The sequence below is a fragment of the Labrus bergylta genome, chromosome 11 (genome assembly GCF_963930695.1).
Source record: "Labrus bergylta chromosome 11, fLabBer1.1, whole genome shotgun sequence".
NCBI lineage: Eukaryota > Metazoa > Chordata > Actinopteri > Labriformes > Labridae > Labrus > Labrus bergylta.
In genome coordinates this window covers 16,598,844-16,625,202 of record NC_089205.1, presented here as the reverse complement: position 1 = coordinate 16,625,202, position 26,359 = coordinate 16,598,844, and the positions used below count along the sequence as shown (strand labels likewise).

The following is a 26,359-nucleotide window of genomic DNA, read 5'->3' as shown; positions in this document are numbered from 1 at the left end:
ACACAGAGGAGGAACGTTCATATTTACATAATGTTGTATTGATGAAGAGACAGAAGGAAAGACAGAGACAGAGACGGAGGATTCGATTCAGAGCGTCTCAGAGAAGGAGAGAGGTGGCTCCAAAAGGCAGCTGATTATAAAAACAGTCACCACATTGCATATCCTCATTTGCATAGATGCTTAGTCAGCGCCATCCCAGTCTTGGGGTTTGTAGGTAACTAATGGCAGCTTACATCAAGAACAGCTAGACCAATCAGGAGTCTCTCTGTGTCGGGGAAATACAGTCTGACTCTGCCATCTAGTGGATAGTAGAGGTAGACGTGACAAAAGAAATGTTAAAGCAAATTGATTTTTTTTTTATCTTAGTGGGTTTAAAAGAAGAGTTTGACATATTATTATAATGATGTCCTTGTTTGTGTTTATGCAGGGTTTGTGCTGCAGTACTCTGTTGACAACACAGAGGAATGGAAAGATGTTTTTATTAGTTCTACCGAGCGCTCTTTCAAATTGGAAAACCTTCGCTGTGGCACGTGGTACAAAGTCAAACTGGCTGCAAAGAACAGTGTTGGAGCGGGACGTATCAGTGAGATCATAGAGGCAAAGACCCACGGGCGAGGTGAGCAGCCTGTGGTACAGGGTGAAGGAAAATCAGAGTTCTCACAAGGAGGAAGCAGACACCCCCTTTGTATGAAGGATATGTGTTGAGCAAAAGTTCACAGCCTGATTGGTAAATGTGTAAACCCAAAATGTGTCCCAAAAAATGATGTGGAAAGTGTAGATACGCTACAGTTCCTATATCTTTATCTTTGTAGGCTACACATAAAATACCCATATCTTTTGAACAGTCAGTTCATTACTCTGTCACTTTCTATATGCTTCATTTTGAAATGACTTAAAAATGCAGTCACATATTGTTTAACACATTAACATCCTATATATTCTCAAATCTCAAATTTAAGTGACAAAATCTAATAATAAAAACATCTTGCTTTGCCCCATATTAGTATATCGTATTAATCCTGTTTCACGGATGTACTTGAGTCCCACATTATTGGTAAAGTTGAATTGTATTTAATATATTCATGTTCTACATAAGCGCAGCGTTTATTAACCAATCAAATGATTACACCTGCTGAATCACATTCTGTAGACCTGCTTCTGTTGTCTTTAGTTAACCAGTTGCTTGTTTGATGGCTCACCAACTGTAAAATTGCATGATGAGGATTTGTATTCTTTTACAGAGCCCCAGTTCAATAAGGATCAGCCTGTCTTCACGCACATCAACTCCAGCCACGCACGGCTCAACCTGCAGGGTTGGGCCAGTGGCGGCTGTCCAATCAGTGCTGTCACCTTGGAGTTTAGACCAAAGGGTGAGTCGCTGCTTTTTAATTTGAAATAGTTGGTCATCTTCTGAGAGGTCACACGACAAATCAAATAGGACCATTAGTTAAATCAAGCATTATGAGAGAAAGTAGTGTCCTGTTATCTTCCAGGTAACTTTCCATCTTTAACAGAAACCAGGAAAGGAAAGAAACAAGTTTAGACTAGTAGTTTGTTTACATGTTGCAGGTACATGGGCTTGGCAGAATGTACGCACCAATGCCACAAGTGATGTGTTCCTGGCTGAGCTGCGAGAGGCTACCTGGTATGAGCTGAAAATGAAAGCCTGTAACAGTGCTGGCTGTGGCAACCAGAGCTCCCAATTTGCAACACTGGACTATGATGGCAGTGAGTAAAAGACTGCCTTTGTTTAAATGATTTTGTCTGCTACTTTGATAATAAAATCCATCGCAGTAACTATTAGTGCATAAGGACTGTGAAATCACCGCTCTTCCTGGTTGTGTGCAGGCACTATTCCACCAATCAAATCCCCCCTGGAGAAGAACGATGATGTTAAGAAACTGTTTTCTATTGGCTGTCCTGTGATCTTGGTGACTCTGGGTGTTGCACTTCTCTTCATCATCCGCAAGAAGCGCAAAGAGAAGAGGTTAAAGAGACTGAGAGGTAGGAGAGGAATACATTTGCAAGACCAACAAAGCCATCCTCAGAGAGATTTGTGAAGTAGAAGCAGACCTCTGAGTGAATCTTTAATCAGGTGTAGAATTGTGTTTAGTATAGAATATAACTTGTGTTTGCTCTCTCTAGATGCCAAAAGCCTTGCAGAGATGCTGATCAGGTAAGACTGCTGTTACATAGTCTGAAATATAATTAATTGCAAGTCAGAGATAATATCACAGATCCTCATTTTCCTTTTTTTTCTTACCAAACCTTACTGCTGGGTTAGTAAAAACAACCGCAGCTTTGACACCCCGGTGAAAGGACCTCCTCAGGGCCCTCGGTTACACATCGACATCCCCCGAGTGCAGCTGCTAATTGAAGACAAAGAAGGCATCAAGCAAATCGGTGAGAGGAATAGAGAGACGGACAGATGTCTGCATGTCTCTGCATGAGTTTAAGACAAATACCAAAATAAGAAATGCATTATGGCTCTTGTAGGTGAGGACAAAGCTACTATCCCTGTGACAGACACCGAGTTCAACCAAACTGGGAACCCTCAGAGCTTCTGCACAGGCGTGTCTGTCCATCACCCTGCCCTCATCCAGAACACTGGTCCTTTGATTGACATGTCAGACATCAGACCAGGAACCAGTAAGAGCTTTCTTAACTGTCCATTTTTATCAGCAACCAAATGCACGGAATAGTGGGAAAAAAATGTCATATCTTTTTCCTAATATGGTTGTCAGGATCTTCATACTTTCATCTTGATCTGCTAAAATCTCTGGACTAGAATGTCAAGATGGGCCTTGTACTTTGTAAATGCATGTTAGTTTGCTCCATTTTAATGCTTTATTTTGATTGGACATCTTTCTTGTTTCTTTGCCCCTTTCCCACTAGACCCTGTGTCTAGGAAAAGTGTAAAGTCAGCCCATAGCATCAGGAACCGCTACTCTAGTCAGTGGACCCTGACCAAGTGCCAGGCCTCCACGCCAGCCCGCACTCTCACCTCAGACTGGCGCACAGTTGGCTCCCAGCATGGCATCACTGTCACTGAGAGTGACAGCTACAGTGCCAGCCTCTCACAGGACACAGGTTGGGTGAAATGACACTTACAGCCACTAACATGCACATGGAAGAAAGGCTATTTTTCAAAACGTGGGGGAGGATGTGTTTTTGCAGTGAGCTACACTTTAACAAGTATTTATAAAACTGTACAAAATGTGCCTACTTTAATGTTCTCTCCTTTTCTTCCACAGATAAGGGTCGTAACAGCATGGTGTCGACTGAGAGTGCCTCCTCCACCTACGAGGAGTTGGCAAGAGCTTACGAGCATGCAAAGCTGGAGGAGCACCTGCAGCACGCCAAATTTGAGATCACTGAGTGCTTTATCTCTGACAGCTCATCTGACCAGATGACCACAGGTACCAATGACAACGCAGACAGCATGACATCCATGAGCACACCCTCAGAGCCCGGTATCTGCCGATTCACTGCCTCGCCGCCGAAACCCCAGGACTACGACCGTGGCAAGAATGTAGCTGTGCCCATACCACACCGCGCCAAGAGTGAGTGGTTTCTACCAAGAATAAAAGTATTCCAGGATACTGTCACTTTAAAAGAATTGCTCTAAATACAAACCCAGTAAGGTCAAAAAGTCAAACTGCATTATAAATGTTTTAGTATAACAATCAGAATTGGGAGATACCACTAATGTTATCACATATGTCCATTGAAGAGGTTGAAATCGCTAACTCACTTTAAGTTTGATAGTTCCAAATCCCAAAATAAGTTTGATTACAACACTTTACATGTAGAGCAAGTCTAGAATATAGTCTTTCAAATATAATTAGCACAAAAGCATATAAATCCACCAATGAGAAAGCACTTTTATTTATTTTTTCACATTGGTGAACAGGCATCTGCTTTAACTGTATGATCAGAGAAGGTGAGATAGAGGCAGATGAAGAATAAGAGACAAACAAACAGACATTCAGGTAGGTAGACATACAGACAGGAGTAATAAATAAAAACAGCTGATAGAGAGACAGGTAGTATTATCAATACTTATAGTAGAAAATGAATTTTATAGAAGCATATATTTTTATAGCACTTAAATTGTACAGCTTTTGAAGGTCACTTTAAATTGTACTTTTTCCATGCAGGTGATTACTGTAATCTCCCCCTCTACATGAAGTCAGATCCTTTCTTCCGAAAGCAGTCGGAGCATCATGACCCATGTCCAGTGGTCCCCCCGCGTGAAGCCTCCATTCGTGGCCTGGCCCAGCGGGCGTACCACACCCAGGGCCGTCATGTGACTATGGACTCCGCAAAGCAGCAGGCTCTAACAATGGGCCACTCTGGCCTGTCCAACCTCACCTCCTCAGGAGCAACAGGAGGTGGTGGTGGAGCCAGTGGGAGTGGAGGGATGTCTGCTAGCTCTAGCAGCTCCACCCTTCCCCAAAGGACTCTCACCATGCCCGGCTCCTCTTCCTCAGTGGCCCAGAGTGCAGCAGCAGCAGCTGCTGCTACAGCTGCAGCTGCCGGGGCTTCATCCTCCTCTGGTGGAGGGGCCACAGGAGGGACTCCAGGAGGTGCCTGCTCATCGTCCTCCAAGATGGGAGGATCCAGAGACTCTCTGCTGGAGAGCAGCTCCTCTGGCTTAGGCAGACTACAGAAGCAGAGGGATGGAGGGGCAGGGGCCTACTCCAAGTCGTACACTCTTGTGTAGCCTGCCGTCACTGCGGCCTATCACTGTAACTCTTACCAGAATGCTGGTCGGTCCAGCCAGCGCTTGCCTGGAGCCTATATGAAAGGTCGGGTGAGGAAAATACACATGCACAGCTGACCCGTCAGTGCCTGTTCTGTGCCAGGCTGCAGGGGGGACACGACAGTATGAAAGGGTCAGAGGTGGGTCTCCACAGCACAGGGGTTTGCCTTTCTTTCTGCCTGATTGCTTTCTATTATTAGTGTCATCTTTCTCTAGCTCTTATTTCATCACCCTGGGAATCACTTGCCAAAACATAGATGATTTATCTCTTCACTTCATAACTTCATTTTCTTAAGGACACAGTACTTATGCACAAAATGCTTTCCACGTGCACTGTCTTGTTTTCTGGATCGAGACAGTTGTAATATGATCCAGGTGGCTTGATTTTTTAAAGGTTTTTTAGGTTTTTAAATATGTTACTTCTCTGATCTTTGATGGAAGGAGAGCTCATATCACAGCACCGTGCCATGGCAGGATGCTTCTACTGTATGCATAAAACCACCAACCTTGGTATTACTCTGGCTCAAAGAGGTTTCTCCATCATGGATTCATACATTAGAGGGACTGGAAGGACATCTCAATAAGAATCTTGAGATGTGTGAAATGTTCTTATACATGCCATGGATGACGCAGCATAGTGGTCTTAATTGACACTTTTATACACAGACTCAAAGCAGAGGAGGTGAAAAATTGTCGAGTACCATCAAGTGAAAGAACCTTTTCTTTTCATCCATTTTCCATTTATTTTCAAGTTATGGAAATATAATCTCATGTGCACTAAGAAAAAGTTAGAATGGATCCAAGTAACAGAAACCTTCACAGGCCTGCGTGTGTGTGCGTGTGGGTGTATATGTGTAAATATATATATGTATACATGTGGCAGGCACACACCAACAGTGGACATTTTTTTTTTTTTTTTTTTTTTAATCAATCTGTATGCTGACCTCTCGGGCAGACGTCTGTGTCAAAACTGACCCGAACTCCCACCCACACTGCTCATTTTGTACCTGTGAAAGGGGATTTGGGGACAGTATCAATAGTTATGCTGATGATGTAACACTATGATCCTAATTTGGTCCAGCATTTGAACTTGATTTTTTAAATGTGAGTTACAGCATTGCTGAGGAAATTGGAAATACTGAAAAGAAAGAGAGTTACAAAGAAGAAGAAAACGTTCTCTTTCTCTCCTTCAGAACAAAGAAGGAAGAGATGGTATGTGATTCATCATGGTGCCACACTGCTCTTTTCCTTGTTTAAGAAATCTATCTATATCCACTTTTTCCCTTCCTATCCTTTCTTGCCGTCATGTCTCCTTACCCTGTCCCCCATCATATCCATACAGTGTCACTGTGACCTACTGCTAGCATACAGGCTAGTAAAAACAGGAGAGACAGACTGAGAGAAGAGGTCTAATATGCACACAGACAGAAATGCTACTTGACGTTCATTGACAACTTGAATAGAGAGACAAGTTGCTAACATACAGCAGAGTAATTTAGATGTATACAAGAAAAAAATCATATTTGTATGAAGTGATCTTGAATTTATGAACAGACAATGAATTTATAAATAGTAAGATCAAGTGTTGATGGGATTTGGAGTTGTTTAAGGGTACTGGAGAAGGGGTTCCGTTGCAGAGAGAAGAACATTTTCCTCAGAATTAAGTGGTCTTCAAATCTAAGAGATATGTTTTCAAGTCCCGCAACCTCACTGATTTTTTTTCCTTTAGCTTCATGCATGGTGCTGTATCTGTTAACTTCAAGATTATTTCTTTCTTCTCCCCATTTCCTCTCCCAAAGCTTAATCCCATTACAAAGATCGTTCCAAAAAAGAGTTGCTCCAAATGTTTTGCGAAGGCAAAACGTAACATCAGGGCTCTCGCAATAGAAAAAAAGATATGATATATGTTTGTTTTCAAAAGTATGTACATATATATTTCTATTCAAATATATAGCAAATATATGAATATTGAAAAAAAAGCAGAGAAATATAAAAGCCGTTCTAATTGAGAATATATATAAAAGATCACAAGACAATCGCTCAGAGTGAAAAACTGCAAGAACAAAGAAAGAAAGACGAAGAAGAAGAGGGAGGCTTAAACGGGTAGCACGACCATGGATGGGAGATCTCAGAGAGAAATGAAGTGGTGTGAGAAAAAAAATTGAGTGCTGAAAGAAAGGTTTGAAGAATGACCCTCCCTTGTGATTTTGAAAATGTTCCGGCTGCAGCAACAGTAGGTAGCAGCTGAAAGGACAAGCACAGTAAAGTAAAAGTATGCGGGTGATTGTGTCGCTGGTTAGCTGTGGTCGATGGCTCAGTGCAGAACGTGTGGTGTTAAAAAAGAAGCAGTGAAAACAAGGAAAGCCTATACAGTAAGTGAGCCTATTGTAATATGTTGTATTGTACCTTCCAAAGGTGTGTTCACTAACTCACTGCCATTGCCCGACTATAACTCATGAAGACAAACAGACAAGTATTTGTGTTTCTTATCTTTGTCAAAGGGAGTCAACCCGACATGTCAGGACTGCAGGCTGATGACAGCCTGATTACACCTCACACAGTTAGACATATAACCATCCACATCTGTATCAATGCTCCCTTTATTTGAAAGAACATAGGAGAGAAATGCATTATACTTTCCATTGTCAATGGTTATGATGCCTTTCTTTTTGGCCTTTATGTTTTAAATTGTGCAAACACTTGTTTTCAGAATAAAACAAGTGTTTGGGAATGGGTCAGCCTGTGTGAGCCTTCCTTACTCCAGTCGTATGGATATCAGATGGAGCGGTGAATAAACTCCTGTCCTACCTGCTTTCTCTGTTCTTCAGTGAAGTTTCTTCTGCTGTAAACACTGATCTAATGTCAGTTTGGTTTAAGTATGTGTCAGGTAAACCTGAAGGGAAAATTTCACCCTCAAATACTTTAAAATTGTTATATTTGGATAAACTTATTTGCTTTCCTGCTCAGTGATGGATAAGACAAATGATACCGAGCTCATATTTATAAAAATTATTTAATCAGTGCAAAAATCAAAATGTAATAATAACAACTTGTGGAATTACAGACGTATTATGTGCTGGGAGGGGTGACCTCCTGAAAACGTGCTCAGTCTAATCAGATTTGTCATTTTTACTCTTTTATTTTTGTGCAGATTAAAAATGTGTAATATGTTATTTTGAAAACTTTGGGACTTAAAAGACTTATTTCAAATACATTTTGTTAAATTGAATACACACAACCTGACGTATGCATGATGCACGCACGTTACTGAAGAAGTAGTTTGGTGAGTGCTCCGTACCTTTTAAACAATAATCAACTCTGGACTTTTTAAGCCTTCAACAAATTAAAGCCATGTTAAAATATTCCCGATGTTAACTCTTTTTCAGTCTAAATTTTAAAATGTATATAAATGATAACCTGTTGTTTTTTGACAGAAAATAGTTGACTTCTTTGAAAATTATAAATCATACAAATGATTCACATCACAGGTGATTTAGTTTTTATTGATCCGGATATCTGCAGATTCCTCCGATGCGACGTCTCTTTACACTTTGAAGCATATCTGCAGCTGTTTAACTGAGTGATGAGCTATTGAGGGTGGATTTTTTTTCATTCAAATACATCCACATACTTTTCCAACTGAGGTAGTCTGTGTTCACGTGGCCGACTTCACTTGTGCTATTTCCCAACCTTTTCTTAATCTGCTCAACCAATCAGATCCCCCTCTCACTGTCCCCCTTACCCACCTATACAACATGATTTCTACTCCATAACAGAAAATGTGTGTACATAGGAAAGTGTTTTGTATAAATGAGTACTATTTTCGACATCTTCACTAGAAACCAGGGCACAATGTAAACTTTGAACTGAAGTTATTGTAATGAATCAGAAGAGGATTAATGATAACTATAGAATTATACAGACACTGCTTTAAATGATTTACTGTATGGACCAGTTGAAACATGTCAGAGTGGACCATGAATAGGTAACTATACACATTTCTTTTCTTACAGAACATTTGTTTGCATTGTATCCATTTTTATTTTGATTCTATATTTTTTAATCACATTATTTTGCTTATTTTTTACTTTGTCACCGGTTGCTTGGTTAAGAATTTTATTTTTTATTTTTCCATGTTATGGGGGAGGACAGCAGCATTGCATGTTCTGAAATTTTTGCTGGTTATAAATGAAAAAAAGGAACCGGTGAAGTGAACAATTTAAAGAAGAGGATTCATGAAAACATTTTAAAACTGCAGAGGTTGTTCCTCAAACTTTTACGGGGAAACATTGCTTCAATTTGCAATTGCTTGTGTTTAAACTCTACATTTCTTTTCTATGAAAACAAACAAAAACAGAAAAAGAGTACTCAACACCTTGTGCAATAAAGCTATCTTTTTATGAACTGTGATGAGATTCTTCTTTACACAGCCATGTTCACAGATGAAGTGTTTCTGTTTTATTGTCATGGCATCATGGGAAGGACATGCTACCTCTTTAAGGGACTATTTCTCCAGACAGAAAGTGACTAAAGTAACAAAACTAACAGCAGAACAAATCATAATATAGGATAGGATAGGATAGTACTTTATTGATCCCAAGAGGGGAAATTCAGGCGTTGCAGCAGCACAGACTAGTAAACTCAGAATACAAAATCCACATTAAACAGAATAGATTAGATAAGATAAATAAAAATAGGGGCTATATACAAATACAAAATGAATGATGAAGTGAACTATGCAGGGAGTTGAGACAGTATTTGCAGAGAATGGCAAGATAAAGTGACAAGTGATGATTAAATTGACTCGGTATGATAAATAGCAGCAAGTCATGTAAACAGCAGAGAAGAGAGGCAGTGTTGTACCACAGTAATGCAGAGTGCAGTTATATAATATAATGTAGTATAATATAATATAATATAGTGCAATATGAACAATATAGTGTAATATAATGAAATGTTATATAATATAGACTAATATAATTAGTAATTATATTAGTAAATAAAAATATATAGAAGAATGTACAGTATATATATATATATATATATATTTATGCTAAATAATAATAATAATAATACAGTATAATAATACCATAATACAATGTTAGTAATGATAATAATGAAGCAGGTCATGTGGGTAGTGTTTTATGGGGGTGAAGTTTTGTGTCACGGACGGACTGTTATTGTTGTCATAGGCTGCTGTTGTACAGTCTTATGGCAGTGGGCACAAAGGAGCGCCTGAGGCGCTCTGTTTTCCACCTGGGGGGAATGAGGCGTTGGCTGAAGGAGCTGCCCATCTGCCACAGCTCGTCATGTAGAGGGTGAGAGGAGTTATCCAGGATGGATAAGATTTTGTCCTTCATCCTCCTCTCAGCCACTGTCTCCGAAGTGTCCAGATCAAGACCCATTACAGAGCGGGCCTTCCTCACCAGCTTTTTTCAACCTGTTTGCCTCACCAGTCTTGATGCCACCCCACCAGCACACAACAGCAAAGAAGAGGGCGCTGGCCACCACAGACTGGTAGAAGGTCTTCAGGAGTCTGTTGCAGACGCTGAACGAATATTAACATCAATCTCTGAGTTTTAGAATGATGGAAACACTCGTTCTATAGATTAAGGTAAATGTTTTGGTTTATTTATTTATTTTTTCAAAAACTTGGAGCTTTAGAAATTCAATTGAATGTCAAGTCGATTATATTGGGAAAAAGGCAGCGATCACAGACAGTTAGAATAAAAAACGGTCAAAAAGACTTCATTATGTTCGTGTAATCACATTAAAGGAGAGTAGAACAGGTTAGACATTGAAATTATAATGAGCCATCTCTTTGATTTCGATGAACTTTAATCATATCAAATCACTGAAAAAAATAATCTAAAACATTTACACAAATTCAGCCTTCAAACGCTGAACTTGTTGACATACTGTACATCAACATCAAAATGTAAACTATATTTTATTAGTCCTTAAATGCCTAGCCCAATTTCAAGGGCTTAAAGCATACAAATTAAACAAACAAGGAGAGAATACATTTTGAGACAAATCGTGATATGCATGAATACACAAAGACAGTACTAATATATAGTGAAAATACATTTTAATTCTTCATACCACAATTAAGACTAATTCCTATTTGTTCCATTCACAGATTTTATTACATAATGCTACTTTTCATTACATTTTTTCAATCAAGAAAATAAAGGCAGAGCAAGTGCTGTGATTGGCTGTTGCTTTGTTCTGGATACGTTTCATTATTTAAATAATTTAATAATTTAATGGATGTGTTAATTATGTTATTCATGTTGCTTTTTTTTTACATCTTTTTACAAATTCATTTCAGATAATTCAAAATGTCATTAAAATGTATCAATGTCTCCTTAATAAAGACAAAATCAGAATGGGGGAATTTAAGGGCTACTTTACATTTTCAATGAACCATCTGAAAAACAGAACAATAAATGTGTTATGGTTATATCTTGATCAAACCACTAGAGGGCATTGTGCTGCAAAGAAACATAAAACTAGCTTACAGAGGCATCTATTGAAATGGAAAAAAAAATTCAAAAGTTTTTCAGAGATCCACAAGGTTGACAAATGATTTGATTTTCTTGCATATCAGCATACTCAAAACAGGTCATACATAAATTACTCACATTCAGGTGATTAACATATTTTGTCCTGGGACAGATTTAAAGTATTACAAGCAGGGGATTTAAATGTACTCTATCGCTGTATATTTTATCACTCACTCAGGGGCTCTGCTTTGTGTTAAACACAGCCTGAATGTTCATTTACAAAAGTATATGTTAAAATGAGGTGTGTCCATCCTGTTGAGAATCCACACGTCCCACTGGCATGCTACATCTGCAACGCCATCACTCTTCTCTCTGTCCATTTATTTGCCATTCTTCTGCTTTTTCTGTTGGAACTTCCTGAAGTGGGTCTGGATGGTGGCGGCGGCCTTCTCCACTTCAACAGGGCTGAGTGGAGGAAGAGGGGGCACGGCGCACGTCCCATTGCTGGGGTTGGAGTCTGAGCACGACAGGAAACAGGGGACAGCCAGAGAGGCAGAGGCAAAAGCCATGGAGACATAGTCTGTAGCAATGATTGAGTTCACATACATGTTAGGGTAGATTCAAGCAGGCTATTTTTTTGACATAGGATTGACACCTGATTGAAATCCAGCCCATCAAGTTTTCATTTTAAGATGACAGTTACTATGGCAGAAAAATAGCCTGCATTGACATAAATGAACTGTACTACTCACTCTTTCTATACACGCCTATGCTGTTCCTCCTGAGCCCTTCAAACTGTGAAAGAAACAGACAGATGTGTTAAAAAACCCACTTGCTGACGCACAAACATCAGATATGTGCTACGCAGGAGGCATGGAATGACATGGTGACGCTCATTATCAAAGTTAAAATCTTATCTCTGGGCTGAAACATAGTTCACATACCACAGAAAGCATGCGAGCCTATAATCACGTGTACTTTTTTTTCATCATATCATCTTTACAGCACACAATATTAAGTGCAATGTACTGTGCATGTGTGACTGCCTCTGAGTGAGTGTGTGTCCTTTTCTATCCAGAGAGGACTGACCTCCAGCATAAATCCCTTGATTGGGATTAGAGTTCAAACACAGCAGCGGCGGTGAAAGCACAGGACAGGGGACTGGACCAGTTTAGCCTGCTTACCATTCTGTTTTTGCTGTGAGACTGCATGTGTTCACTCCCACACACATGGACTTCACGACCTCATCTGTAAGGTCAACTCTCTCTTGACCATAGAGTGAGGCGACAGGAATGTTCCTCCACTTCTTTAATGATGTGTTTTTTTTCTAATAATCTCAGCACTTTGTTAACCACTGAAGTTCCTCTTGCTCTATATGTCTGTACAAAAGGTCAAGGAATCAAAAGGAACTGTCCAAACAGATACCTTTCACCTATAAAAATGCTCAGAAATAATCCACAGTCGGGTAAATTGCTGTTTTTATTATATGCACACTGCCTTCAGAGTGGCATTAAATGTATGTTGTGATTGAAGAATCCATCATGAAGGCCTGGTGAAAATGCTATAGGGCTGTCAGCATTAACAAGTTAATGGCAAATAATTAAGGTCTGAAATCAATGCATTACAATTTTATGTGGCGATTAATTGCATGCTATTTTGTCCCTTTAATGAATAAGCCTCCGCAGTGTCTCCCTTTAGTCACAGTAATGGAACAGAACGACACTGCTGCATGTTTGAATGAGGCATTTAAATCGGAAAACTTCTAGACAGCTCAGTTGATGAGGCAAAAGAAATATCCACATTGTGACATCAAACATTACACTTTTTTACTGTTCTCTTTATCTGTTTTCACTTAGATTTTGATTCATAACGAGTTCCTCTTTCCGTGGTTAAATAAGTGATGTTACCGAATTCGATCTACCAGGGGGTCCTTACTATATTTCAAAATAAAAGCGGGGTTGTATTAAAACATCAGGTAAAGTACTCTCATCTTAAGAAAGTACGAAAATTCAAAATAAAAGCCCCATTTTGTTAAATTTTAAAATGCAAAATAATGGAATTCCAACATGCAATAAATGTGCATGTGATCAATTGTAATCAGTGATAAATCATTAAAAAAAAGTTATGGTTTGGCAAATTTTATTAACTGGCTGAACCTGATCACAAAGGCACCGAAAGAAACCTCAGCCTTGTTCATCATCTCCCCATTTTCCTTTGCAGTCCTCCTCTGAGACACTAAGCAAACGTGAAACATGTGAGCAGGCTTAGGCGCTCACATTCTGAGTCACACTTGACACCTGAACTTTCCACAATCTCTCTCTCTCTCTCTTAGTATTAGTCAATAGACCTCAAGAAGCTTCTCATAGTCCAGGAGAGAGCACTTATAGGTGATAGGAGTGCAGTGGGTAAAGGGATATTTTCTATATTGAGATTAATACAGATTCTTCCCATTACTGACCTCCTCTGCTTTGCTGCTCCTCCGGCTGTGGGACACTGAGTGAACCTGCCAAGGCAAAGGCTGGGACACCAAGTAAGGCAAAGGGTCTGGTTGCCGTGAGAATCGTGTCCCTATCTGAAAATCAAAGACGCTTTTAGGTGTGAGATTCACATGTGTGGGTAAAGGTGTGAAACAAAAATAACATCCTGACTCAGATGTCGATGTAAAGGCTTTTCTCCCACATGTCTCAGGTTTTCTAAGCAAACAAAGTTCAAATAGCTACTTTTTAACAAACAGTTAGGCCTCCTGTTTTTTTACATCACTTGGCTTTTACTGCTGAATTGGTACACGTTTATTAAAACATGAGCATGAGGTGTTGCATAATAGTCAGATAAAAATGAAGCACTTTGGATCAACATCACTTTAGTTGTTGTCAATACAAGCCTGGTTATGATTTCACACTGACAGCCTGGTGTAAAATCAAAATTTGGTGTATCTAAAGAAACCTGATTTATATTCAACAAACAACCTACTGAGAGAAAAAAAAAACACAAATTGTTCAGGCTACAGCTACAACAAAACACTCATTAGTGTATTACTTTGAATATTATTAACATTGAAGAGTTTTTTTTTTAAAGGTAATCAACTGGATTTTTAATTATTTTTCCATCTATCAAAAAAATCATCTTACCGATTCTACGACTCTGACCATCATGTACATGGCTGTAAGCATGGTGATCAACATCCTGACCACTGTTCCTCTCGGGTCTCTATTAATCCTAAATGTTCTTCTTTGTTTTCGACCGTTCTCCTCAGTCCAGCTGCAGGAAAGGCGAGTCCACACCGGAACAGATCCGAGCACTCAGGAAGGTAATGGGATGGCTTGTTCAGAGAAGGACAATTAAACACACAGGGCTGAGTTTGTCCACTTGCACAGGTGTCTCAGGTATAAACAAACATGAACACACATAGACATACCCACGCGCATACACAAACTTTATTCCCACAGTCTCTGACACACGAGTGTAAGAACCGCTAAAGAGCTTTGCAGGACAGAAATAGAGACGTGATAATCTTTTCCTCACACAAGACTTATCCTTCAGGTGAGCACCCACCTCTGCAGCAGTCAGGAAGATCAGCTTTTATTTAGACTTTTATAAAAAGAAAAGAAAGCTAATGATAATTTGCATTTAGTATCATTTTTCCTTTAAGATGAAATGTCTTGCCCTTAATTATTAATGCCTCTTTGCTAAACTTTTAAGACATAGGAAGAAGTTCTTAAACAAGTAGTGATATGTTCTATAAAAGCTTTAGTATGAATAGTGAACATGTATATAAAGGTTAAATGATTTATTCATCAAAAAGCCATTAGATACAACTCAATCAGTAAAACTTTAAAAAATGTTTTTGTATTTTGCATGCATATATAAAATTTGTTAAGGTTAGTGTAAATGAATACTGCGTCCCATCTTCGGATTAAATTCAATACGCCTTTTATGCGTATTGCTTTTAGCAGCAAAGACATTAGAGTTGAAGCAGATTATTCTTAAGACACAAAAATGTTAAAGGTGTAGAAACACTTTTTGCATTAGACTTTTTTTAACAAGTTCATTGTTGTTTTTAAATTATAACAGTGTTCTCCTCATACTTATTCACATTTGTATTTATTTTAAGTTAAGTTCTTAGGAGTGGGTTAACTCCATTTAAATTCCTCATTCTCTGGAGAAGTTGTCTTTTATCACTCTTGGAGGAATCTGAATTAGCTATAATAAAAAACAAAAAAACAAAAAAACACATTGTATTAGATGAAAGCTAAAGTTGAAAGCGTTATGTCCCAAGATCAATAAATTAAACATCAGGCTGGTAATATTGTTATAGCAACAGAAGATTGTGTATGAACAAAAAGCAGATTCAGTATGCCATTCAGTATGCCAGATATTTTATTGTTGTAATCACATGGATTTATATCTGAGCAAATATGCATAACTGAGGGTTTGTGTGCGTCATTGTCTGGAGCCTGATTTGTGACCCCTGCAGACCAGTGATAATGCTTTGTGCAGGAGTGTGTAACATCATCTCAGCAGGCTCTGGGCTTTGACAGACAAAACACTACTTGCCGTTATCTAAGTATCAAACCTGTCATGTTAAAAAACATTTTACGTAACCCACTAATGTCACTTGATTCCTCCTTGCTCCTCATTGTGTCCTGTGAGTGTGCGTGCATATGCCTGGTGTTCATTTTGCTTGAAGGGGATAAGATAGTAGTGCAGGAATGTGCCTTATCAGTAAACAGACAAGTATAAGAGCACTTCTGACTGACACGCATACACCTGTTGTTCCATCAAATGTGAGGATATCTGTTGCCTCTTACCAAGAAATTCAATGGGAGGAAGGAGGTAAGGATTTCTTTTTTTTTAAACAAATTCTGTTAGATATTCAAACATTTTCATTGATGGCTGAAGAGAGCAATTGTGGAAAAAAATAGGTATTTGTGTAGACATCCATCGTCGTAGGATACAGTCTATATGAACAATTATATACCTCCAAGATATGTTAAGAGAATAAAGGTAGTATCAACTTAATAATGTATTAATTTGAATGAAAACTAATAATTAAAATCTCAACCTGCAGTAGTGACAGCTTACACTTTGTTGCAATAGATTTAAAATCATACATTTTATTGCACAACTTCTTCTACTATTGGTGGATTTTCATAATAATGAATTTTTTTTTTTAAAACATTACTGGTGGCAGCCAAACTAAAAATAGAGCTAAATCTCAAGAGCTCTGATAGTAAACCAAGGAAAGTCCCCTAATCTCCATAGTTGACCTATTAGTGGCTTTTCCCACAATAGGCAATTATCATGAACAACCTGTCATGGGTCAGGTTTTGTTGTAAGGAAAATGAAAATGTAACAGGGAGTGGCTCTTGTTTAAGTGAAGAATTTCAAGAAGATAAACGTCAGGACAAACCAGACTTGTACAGAATGTACTTTCCACAATGAGCAGGTCTCTGTGAAAGATGCCTACAAAATATTCTTGTGTTCTGTAAGTAGGACTGAGGTTTTCATATTCACACATTCAGATACATGTGTCAAAAGTGGTATTAGAACAAATGACCCTTGTAAGTACTTTATGATGTTTTTTTTCCTGTCTTTTGTACGCTGGTCATGTATTTTACGTTATGAATTTTAATCACAGGTTTCCAGACAACACTTGATTTTCTGAGTGTTTGACCAGAGCAGACAAACTCATCTGAATGAAGAGGAGAGACACTAAGCTGCATTTATCATGTCAGTCAAGCTACCCAAGAGGCTGAGCAGCAAAAAGAAAAGTATGATCAGTAAGGATGGTTTTTTGTGTTGTTGGATTTTTGAGGCTTTTGGTACAATTAAAACATGTTTTGTATTCAAATAACTTCTTAAGCTAATCTAAAATTGCAATGATGTGTATTTATATCAAATATTAGTGAGGTAGTTCATTTTTAAAGATATCTTTATTTCCAAATCTCTCAACACATTATTCCTTGTACTGCATTTATGTAATATTGTTTCACAGTATGTAATATTGTACTATTTCAGAAACACAACTACAAAATCATTTTTGATGAAGGTATAAAAGGGGGGGAAAATGTTGACTTTTTCACCCTTAGGCTTCTGGCCATACAGTGGTGTGTTGAAACATAATGCTAGTTAATGGTTTTGGATTTTTGGTGTAAAACTAAAGAACCCCTGGTGACAGGTACATCTGTGTTAAGTCTATTTTTAATCAGCTGCTGTCAGCTTCCTTGTAGAGACACGGCATAATCCATCTAAACAAGGACTGTGCTTCTTCTAAAAAAAGATGTTTGTGCTTTTAAGAAACCTCTAAGAAACTTCAAACTAAAAAGGAGTTCTGATAAAGTATGTGCTTCAGCCATTACTGTATAATCTCAAATATGATACAAAATTATGCCAGCCATTTATTGTTTTATATTCCAAGGCAAGCAACATTGCAAAGAAATATTGAGCCTATCCCTAAAAGTGGAGAGGGTGACTGCATCCCCTGCCAAAACTGGCAAATTAATCCACAGCAGAGGTGTCTCATAACTGAAGGCCCTTCCTTCAATAATACTTTTGAAGATTTAGGCCCTCCAACAGATCTGCTATCTGGGAGTGAACTGTTCTTGAGGGATAATAGGTCACTATGAGTTCTTAAGATGTGATTGTGTCTGTCAGTTAAGAATTTTGTAGATGAGAAGAAGGACTGCAAATTATATTTTAGATCTTAAAATGACCCAATGTAGATAGGTTTATATATGAAATTTACAATCTATTTTCCTAGTTCTTGTCTGAAAATGTTGAGCAGTATAATTTATATCAAGGAAATAGAAAAATCCAGCTAATCAGTACTAAATGCATTGAATAGTTTCTCTAAATCTTTTTGGGACATACTGGGCCTGACGTGTTGTATGTTTGTGAAAAATGCAATCCTTGATATGTGTTTGTTGCAGTTGTAGAGCAGATTCAGATAACATGCTTACTCCCAATGGCCTGCTTGAGTTTAATTTACTAATTAGCTTTATTTGTCTAAAACGGAATGTACAATTGGTTATCATCTGCATCTGCATAACACCTAACATTTATGGAGTCTTTCCTAACAATATTACCTAGAGGGAGCGTTCATAAGATGAACAAAACCGGTCAAAGCACATGTGTTGTAGTAGAACTGACTTACTTTGGCATGCATAGCGGGTTCGTCATTACAATCTGAGAATAATCGGATAAATAGGATTAAAACCAGCTTAATGTGGTATCTTTAATGACAATCAAGTGTTCAAGTCCCTGTAACAGGATGTGACGGTCAAATGCCACACTGAGATCTAACAGGACAATTACAGAGTGAAGTCCTCTGTCTAAAGCAATAAGAGGATGATTTGTTACTTTAACCAGTTCTGTCTCTGTGCTTTGATTCACTCAAATTCCTGAATGAAATTTACTAAACAAACTATTGGGGAAAATGACATAACCTAGTCAGCTTTCAAAGCTCTTTTATTATTTAAATATTCCAGTACCCGCACATTATTATTACTTAGCACTCAATTACTCTAACGCAAGTAATAACACAAATGATTGGATGGTTTATCAACATCAAACTTCTGGCATTGTCATGGAAACTAGGTTCCACCAACACATCCCCAGTGTGTTGGTCATCAGAAGTGCAAGTCAGGAGGTTACTGGTGTTATTGAAGTGATCTATGTTCTGTTTATATCCAAAATTAAGTCCAGACAGCTATCAAACCAGTGAGGGGGGTTCATTGACACAAGAAGGAAGTTGAGCAAATAACGAAACATTGAATTCCAAATTACTTCTAAAATTAACTTCTGTATTTTTATGGAAGACTAAATAAAGCTTTGATCATTTCAAAGAAATAAAGACGTAGCATTTGCTTTACATTTTCCAGGCTAGTTATGACAGACTAAGCCAACAGCATTCAAATGAATTAACCTTTTTCATATGTGTCTATGGTTGATTAATACTGTACACTAGATTGAAAATAGGAAATCAATTACTTTAACCAGTGCCTTGAAGAATGTCAGTAATAGTATAACTGTGGTTAGTGGTTTCTTGACATCATATCCATCCTAAATAAGTGTGGTTTCAGTAAGAAAAAAGATAGGACTGTAGCTTCCTATATTGGGTGCAACCTTATCACTAGGCCATCAGTGCCCTATTTTCACTGTACTTTTTAGTAAAGTAAGTCAACATGAACTGCAGGGCTTGCCACAACGAGCCAATGGGTTTAGATCAGTGATCTCACACTGACAATGACGCCGCACTGACAAATTTTTATTGAGGGGGGCTAGAACCGAGCGTTACATGCAGCTAATGCTACAGCTAACAGGAGGACATAGGAGAAGCCGCATTTCCCCGGACTTTGAATTTTTGCACATAGATGTGCCTAAACATGCACAGGACACTTGGAAAACACACTAAAGGGCATATAAAACCAGAAAAGCATAATATAGGACCTTTAAAATATGTAAAAATACGTACGTAAAAAACAGTGTTATTGTAACATCTCGATAAATTGTTTGCAATTACAATTATTGTCCAGATTTTCAACTATAAATAGAATATTTTACATCTTTGGGTTAATTAAAAGAAAATGCTATATTCTACTTTGAAATGCTGTTTCCCTACAGCCTGAATGATTTCTTTGTTGTTTTTGTGTTTTGTGTTTTACAAAACAGTACCTCTAAAGGACAATGCACAGGTGGAGGTTTTTAATAAACTTGGTCTGGAGGCCTTCTGGACTAAACCATTGGACCCAGCATCTATGTTGGACATCAGCACTTGGAACCTGGAGAACCAAGCTCCTCTGGACCCAAAGGATCTACCAAATGCTTTCCTCCAACGCCTTTGGCTGCTGAGCCCAGATGCCCGCAGTCCCTTGTGCAAAGCTCAGCATGATGTGCTGACCACTGCAGACAAATCATCTGAGGAAATGATCAATGGTTTTGAAGGAGAAAATCAATGTGAAGTAAACCCCCTTGATTTGGTTTCAGCTGTCTTTATGTCTGCCAACTCTTTCCTTCATCATGAGATGGCTGTGCGCATGGTACAATGTCAATTTGCAGTGCCTCTGGTTCTTCCAAACATAGATCCAGAAGAGCCCAGTCATTACCTCCTTTGGCCCTTGAGAGGGGTTTTAAGCCAGTGGAGGTCTCACTTTCCAGATAGAAATGGGAAGGTCCAGGAGGGGGATTTGGCAAGCACACCCATGCCAGTGATTTCTTGTGTGAAGCTTGGTCACTGTGGTGTTTCGAAGTCACAGGTACTAAATACTGTTATAGGTGGAGAAACATTTCTCCACAGGGGTATGGATGGAGGACAGACGCCGAGAAGACTCTCCAATGGCTTGGTAGAGATTGGGTGGTATCTACCTACTGGAGATCTTGCAAGAGACATTTTTCCTGTCCCTGTGGTCATCTCTAACCTACGTGGTGATGCCAGTACACATGAGAAACACCTCAGCTTTCTTTGCCAGGCATCTTCAGCTGTTGTCATTTTCTGTGGGGATCTTAGAGAGAAAGAAAAACAGCTTCTTGCTTCATGCAATCATATGGCAAACAAGCTCATACTGATTGACCTATCTGACAAAGAGACAACTGACAACAGGGTTATTGGGTTTGCTGATCAGAACCTTAGTGAATACTTGGGGCTTCCAGAAGGTTCAGTTATTCAAGCAAATGCTTTGACTCAGGAGGAACTGTCTAGTAGGCTGTCTGAAATCCTGAAAGATCTGTTACCAGATAAACTAAAACTTGTAACACTTGAGACAGCGGCAAAACTAGCAGAGGAGCAAGGCCTGAGTGTAGATGAAGGGGCAGTCTGTAAAAAGGCAATGGCCAAAGTAGAGGAAGTATTGAAAGGTTTAGATGAGGGATCTGCCAAATTTAGGGATGAACAGCTTCCCTTGCAAGGGTCTCTTTGGAGCAAACTGGCCAAAATCGAAAAGGAAGAGAAAAAACATCAAAAAGAGAGTAAAGAAATCAACTCACAACTACAACAAGAAAAGAAAGACATCTTGGTAGCGTTGAACTGTTACAAAATGACCCCAGCTATGAAAGTTTTCACTGATGTGCTTTTCACAGCAGATAAAGTGGAGAGGTCATGTTTTCTTACTTGTATGAAGCTGAAGCTTACCCAGATGCAAATTGAAAAACAAAACAGTCCCCAAGATTTATTCACAAAACTGCAGACAGAAAAAAGTGATGACCTGACTGGAAATTACAATGTGCTTGGAAATGGAGCCAATGACATGACAGTTGAAAGTGACAGTTTCTGCACAGATTCAACATTTGAAGAAGATGAAAGCGAAGAACAACCTGTAAATACTGAACTGCAAGTTTCAGGGCAAGAAATAGAATTAACCCAAGAGTTGCAGCATATTTTGCTGAAGTACACAGAGAGGACTACAGAACCACAGTCACAAACGAAGGACAATATTGAGTCCACATATGCAGTCATAGAGCAGCAGTTACCTATGATGTCAATTGAGAAAAGCGAAAAGAAAACTAAACACAAAGTACATTTCGAAGAAGAAATTTCCGATCCAGATTCAAAGGACCAAAACTCTCATTCCCCGTCTCAAGAAAATGGAATCTTAATCTGCCAAGGGAAACAGACAGATGAATCAGAGTTTACACTAGCAGAGTCTAGTACAAGAAATTCTGCGAAGCAACAAATGTTCCCAGATGTTTCCTTTGATCATCAGGTAGCCAAATGTTCACATCCTTCTGAACTTGAACCATCTTGGCTGGGGCTTGAGCACTTCTTGCGTGAGATGGGCCTAATTTTTGAGTTAACACACATTAGCCCTGGCAGTGGGAGCCACAATGTGTTGCGTCTCCCTAGCGTAGCAACAGACCTTCTTCTCCATGGAATTCCACTTGAACTGATGGATGGAGATGCCTCAAACATCCCAATTCGTTGGCTTGCCTGCGTCTTAGCAGAGCTTAAACGTCGCCTACCTCAAGATCAGTGCAGGACCCGAGTGCTGACAAACCTTGGTGTACATCATGCACAAAATGCAGAGGTTCTTTCAGCACTATTTGGGGTGAAATTTCCTGAAGGTAGGAAAAGATCAACTAGAGGGTTGTACATGGCTGCCCTTTGTCTCCCTGATTACCTAAGACAAGACATGGAGTGTGATTTTTTGTTTTTGGTTGATGCTGAAGGCCTCTGCTCAAAGTCCCTAGGCAACAAAGGAAGCACGCTGATTCATGACAATGAAATGGCTACTGTTGCAACAGGATTTAGTGATGTTTTAATGCACAACATCTCTTCACATTCAAGTGCTGAGTTTGAAACCAACTTCACAGTGATAGTCAATGCTCTCCTGCGCATCAAAGAATCTGCCTCCATTCCCATTTGCCAACTCTTGGTACAGGATGAAGGAATAAATAACACATTGCAAACATCACAGCTAAGGCGTGTTTCTGATATGCTTCAGATTGAGACTCAGGATCAAGTAACTAACAATACTGATCACCATTATGCAAAGACCTCAAGCAGCATCACCTATGTCAAAGGACCTTGGCAAAATAGAGCTCTCTCTCAACCAGTTGATACAAATTATAGTAATGCTATGTTAAAACTAAAGCAAAACTTGTTTGGGGCATTGAAGAAGTGTTCAGAGAAGTCTAAAGCCAAAGAACTGCCTGAGTTTTTTAGCCATTTATGTGCTGTGTGGGATGCAGTGAGAGCAGAATCCTATTCTATTGGTCTGCAAAATACTGACATAGCTTTGGCATTCTCTTTGTTGTGCACAGAGCTTTCTCAGTGGGAGGATAGAGTTCTGGAAAACATGGAAAATTGGCTCAAGGAGGCAAAAAACAAGATATTTGCGTCAAAGACAAAGGCTTTAGATGCAAAAATCCAAAATGACCTTCTGAATGAGCTAAAGAATGAAGCCGGAGAAGAAGTCAAAGCAGAGGTGGTCAAACTCAGGTCCAAAGTAGATGCCTATATGATGAAAGAAGACCCTCTCAAAATGAACACATTCAAGCCAATCCTCATGAGCAATTTGGATGAACTCCAGGCGCGAGTAACTGAAGAGATGAAACAAAGGTTGGAGACAGTCACAGAGAGCCATTGCTCTTTGACACAGCTGCAAAAGTTTGAGACTTTGTTGGAAACAGAACAGCATTCAAAGCTGCATGCACTGTTGGAGAACAGCAGCTCTACAAACATTCTCCTTGAAGATACAGAACTAGAAGAAGAATTTGAGAGTGTGTGGGATAAGACAATGTCCAGTTTTGACTTCAGGCCTTCAGAAACTGATGACATTACAGCAAGAGTGACTGATATTCTGAAAGGAAATCTAATCAGCCGTGGGCTTCAGAAACACATAAAAAAACTGGAAGATATCAGCCCAAACCCGACACCTACATTCCAGGTTTATGATGAGCACTTTGGATACCGTAGCAGATTGAAGCACATGTTTGAGGATAATAACAGGCTACAAAGGTTGGAGGCTCAAAAAGTTGCAAGCGATATCATCAAAGAATATAGTCAGTTTGTAGCAGCTAAATCTAGATTAACAGCAGATTTCTCTGACAGCTATATTACTGAAATGTTGGAGAATGTCGAAAAAACTTTGAAAGATAAATCTTTCGAAATCAGATCTGCTTTTGAAGTGGATCTGAAAGCTTATCTCTGTAGCTCTGCATGTCGAGACTTCCAAAAACTACATGATCGCTATGCAAAGGACACAGAGCTTCTGATGTGTCTCACTGCAAACAAGAGTAGGTACTTGGCACAGTTTATGTACCAGTTCAGGAAAAGAGACCAGTGCCAGAAAATGGCTCAAGCATTCACCTCCATGGTCATTAAACCTACAGTCTTGGACTACATTTATAGGCCACTGGAGAAGCGAATTGTCGAGGAGATCAGAGATAATGCCCAGCAGTATCACTCCTCACATGACTTCCACCAAAGCTTACTCGAAGAGTTGTTAAAGGAGGACTGCTTTGAAAATTTCCTGGAATATTTGCTATCCTTTGACAACTTTAGACAGAAAAGGATCCAGAAGTCAGTATTGGCTCACCTCTCTGAATCCATCAACTTGAATAAATGGAGGCAACAGAGACTTGGTGAAATTGTAGGAAAGATTGCAGCAGCAGTGAGCCAAACCCTGGAAGGTACCAGTGGAGTGCTTAGCGGTACAAAGATGCTGTTGGAGAGAGTGTGCCTCACTTTAGAGGAGGATGGGGATGTGGAAGTCACAAGGGCAGTGCTAGATGGACCTCTCTTCAGTATCACTACAGAATGGGATCGTTTTGTCACTTGTCTAATGGAGTTACTGGCTGCAATTCGCTTGGACCTAGCTCAGGAATTCTCCCAAAATGTGGACAGTAACCAACTTCTTCAGTGCCTTCCAGTTCAGCCGCAAGACTCTCTTTTCAACAGAGTGAGAGGCTGTGAACAGCAATGTCCTCTCTGCAGAGCCCCCTGTGAGCTGACAGAGATGGGGCATGAGGTCCACATGGCTTTGCTCCACAGGCCAAGAGGTATGGTTCCATATAACTCTAGTTCTTTGTCCTGTATTACTTTCCCTGGAAGCATGACCGAGGAAAATGCAGGCCAAAAAAAGGACACATACAACACGTCTATGGCAGGGGATTCATGCAGAAGCCTTCATTCCTTATATCCAGAATGGAGCACCTCCACTGAAAACCCAAACGACCAGATGCCGGGTACCTACTGGAGGTATGGTTAATGAAAGCTTAAATAACATTATATTTTGTTAAAATGTTTTTCTTTCTTCATTATCTATAAGTTGAGCACTAGGGGTGTCCATGACAAAGGATTTCCATAGTCCAATCTGATTGGTCGGACTCTTCCTATACTCAACTGATCGTCAAAAGTATTTTTTATTTGGGCTCATTGATCCATATTCCAATTTGCAACACAAGAGATAAACCATGTAATTAAACTATTTCTTTTCTGGACATGAAATAACAATTTATTCTAAGGATTTGATCCATCTTTTTTCTTACTCATTAAGTCTGCTTTATGGTGACTTTATAACAATAATAAATTAAGCTAAATAAACTAAATAAGTGTTTAAATAACACACAGGCTTACACATGCCTTCAATCTTAATGTCTTTATGTTAGTGTGTGTACATCAACTATTTAGAATTGCATTAAAGTATTAATGAGTAGATATATATATATATTTATATATATATATACATATATACCGAGAGGCTATGAGTCATGATTTCTGTTTTAGAGAAAACAGGCAAATCACTGTAAAATTATTGATGAGCACCCACATATACCCACATAAGGAATTATATTTGTTTAGGTAAGGTGTTCGACTGATTGGCAGTTGAATTAGGATCTTTGGAACAAATCGTCAAATATTCAACTATTTGGGGTCACCCCTATTGAAAACTATGTGTTTTTTTTCTTGCAAATATTTCTGAAGAGAGCTAAATAAAGAATGTTTTACAGGTATGTGTTGGCGAGGTTCAATGAGAGGTTTGCACAAGAGTACGAGCAGGAGCCGGCAAAGATTTCAGATGATTGGAAGAAGATCACTAAGGAGGAGGCATTGAACAGTCTGAGGATGGGCTTCCTGATTCAACATTAATACTGTCCTGAGCAGCCTTTATAGTTTGTGCATGTGGTAGAATAATGCTCAAGTTTTATTTTTTATAAACTGGTCTAGAAGTCTTTAACATGAATAATCCAGGATGCTGTCGTTTATAATAATTAGCTCTTTGTATTTCCCATTCTGCCTCCTAACCAAGGAACAAGATAAATCTGCAAGGTCATGTTTAGTTTTCATGTTTGATGTGTCAGGTCACCATATTGTTTTTGAACCAGACAATGCTAATATCAAAAGAAAATGAAACCCGAGGAAAAAATGTATATAGAAGTGAAATTGTAAAGCAGGTTCACAAATGAACTGAAATGCAGTGAGCATTGAAGTAGAGTATAGATAAATATAAATTAGCTGCCTTTTATGTATTTTTTTGCTGTTAGTTTATGCCAATAGATATTGGTTGAATTGCATATATTCTGTGGACATGTTGTTTTGGTTTGCACTAATTTGTTTTGTTGAAAATTACATCTTCTTATTCAGCTCTGA

At 38.9% G+C, this 26,359-nt stretch overlaps 3 protein-coding genes across 5 annotated transcripts in view; 2 read left to right on the top strand and 1 right to left on the bottom strand.

The window, feature by feature from the left end:
* The window catches only part of dscaml1 (Down syndrome cell adhesion molecule like 1), a 100,269-nt gene extending 91,100 nt beyond the window's left edge, over positions 1 to 9,169 (top strand). The window contains exons 26-35 of the mRNA XM_065960106.1: positions 428 to 616; positions 1,242 to 1,370; positions 1,570 to 1,728; positions 1,849 to 2,004; positions 2,146 to 2,176; positions 2,285 to 2,403; positions 2,497 to 2,649; positions 2,896 to 3,090; positions 3,255 to 3,563; positions 4,161 to 9,169. Coding sequence (XP_065816178.1) covers positions 428 to 616; positions 1,242 to 1,370; positions 1,570 to 1,728; positions 1,849 to 2,004; positions 2,146 to 2,176; positions 2,285 to 2,403; positions 2,497 to 2,649; positions 2,896 to 3,090; positions 3,255 to 3,563; positions 4,161 to 4,726 — 2,006 coding nt within the window. The 3' untranslated portion in view covers positions 4,727 to 9,169. The remainder of the gene's footprint in view (positions 1 to 427; positions 617 to 1,241; positions 1,371 to 1,569; positions 1,729 to 1,848; positions 2,005 to 2,145; positions 2,177 to 2,284; positions 2,404 to 2,496; positions 2,650 to 2,895; positions 3,091 to 3,254; positions 3,564 to 4,160) is intronic.
* Positions 9,170 to 10,374: 1,205 nt separating this feature from the next.
* Positions 10,375 to 14,723, bottom strand: LOC136180460 (uncharacterized). 2 transcript variants are annotated; one of them, XM_065960107.1, is made up of 4 exons: positions 14,403 to 14,723; positions 13,733 to 13,846; positions 12,027 to 12,069; positions 10,375 to 11,854 (listed from the first exon to the last, which is right to left on the bottom strand). In XM_065960107.1, exons 1-4 carry the CDS (start codon positions 14,454 to 14,456, stop codon positions 11,655 to 11,657), a joined length of 411 nt encoding a protein of 136 aa, XP_065816179.1. In that variant the 5' UTR covers positions 14,457 to 14,723; the 3' UTR covers positions 10,375 to 11,654. The 2 variants fall into 2 exon arrangements, with proteins under 2 accessions (XP_065816179.1, XP_065816180.1); XM_065960108.1 differs by having other exon boundaries at positions 10,375 to 11,791; positions 14,403 to 14,716.
* A 1,300-nt stretch (positions 14,724 to 16,023) lies between these two features.
* Positions 16,024 to 26,359, top strand: si:dkey-202l22.6 (interferon-induced very large GTPase 1). 2 transcript variants are annotated; one of them, XM_065960752.1, is made up of 4 exons: positions 16,024 to 16,107; positions 16,913 to 17,045; positions 19,945 to 24,967; positions 25,720 to 26,359. In XM_065960752.1, exons 2-4 carry the CDS (start codon positions 17,003 to 17,005, stop codon positions 25,856 to 25,858), a joined length of 5,205 nt encoding a protein of 1,734 aa, XP_065816824.1. In that variant the 5' UTR covers positions 16,024 to 16,107; positions 16,913 to 17,002; the 3' UTR covers positions 25,859 to 26,359. The 2 variants fall into 2 exon arrangements, with proteins under 2 accessions (XP_065816824.1, XP_065816823.1); XM_065960751.1 differs by having other exon boundaries at positions 16,913 to 17,054.

What these genes read in the sequence shown, in the direction of transcription:
- LOC136180460 (XM_065960107.1), bottom strand. Translation starts at nt 14,456, where the DNA reads ATGTTGATCACCATGCTTACAGCCATGTACATGATGGTCAGAGTCGTA. An exon ending in TGGTCAGAGTCGTAGAATCG is followed by an intron (nt 13,847 to 14,402) that starts GTAAGATGATTT and finishes TTTGATTTTCAG; the next exon opens with ATAGGGACACGATTCTCACG. An exon ending in CATAGGCGTGTATAGAAAGA is followed by an intron (nt 11,855 to 12,026) that starts GTGAGTAGTACA and finishes TCATTGCTACAG; the next exon opens with ACTATGTCTCCATGGCTTTT.
- si:dkey-202l22.6 (XM_065960751.1), top strand. Translation starts at nt 17,003, where the DNA reads ATGTCAGTCAAGCTACCCAAGAGGCTGAGCAGCAAAAAGAAAAGTATG. An exon ending in CAAAAAGAAAAGTATGATCA is followed by an intron (nt 17,055 to 19,944) that starts GTAAGGATGGTT and finishes TTTACAAAACAG; the next exon opens with TACCTCTAAAGGACAATGCA. An exon ending in ATGCCGGGTACCTACTGGAG is followed by an intron (nt 24,968 to 25,719) that starts GTATGGTTAATG and finishes AATGTTTTACAG; the next exon opens with GTATGTGTTGGCGAGGTTCA.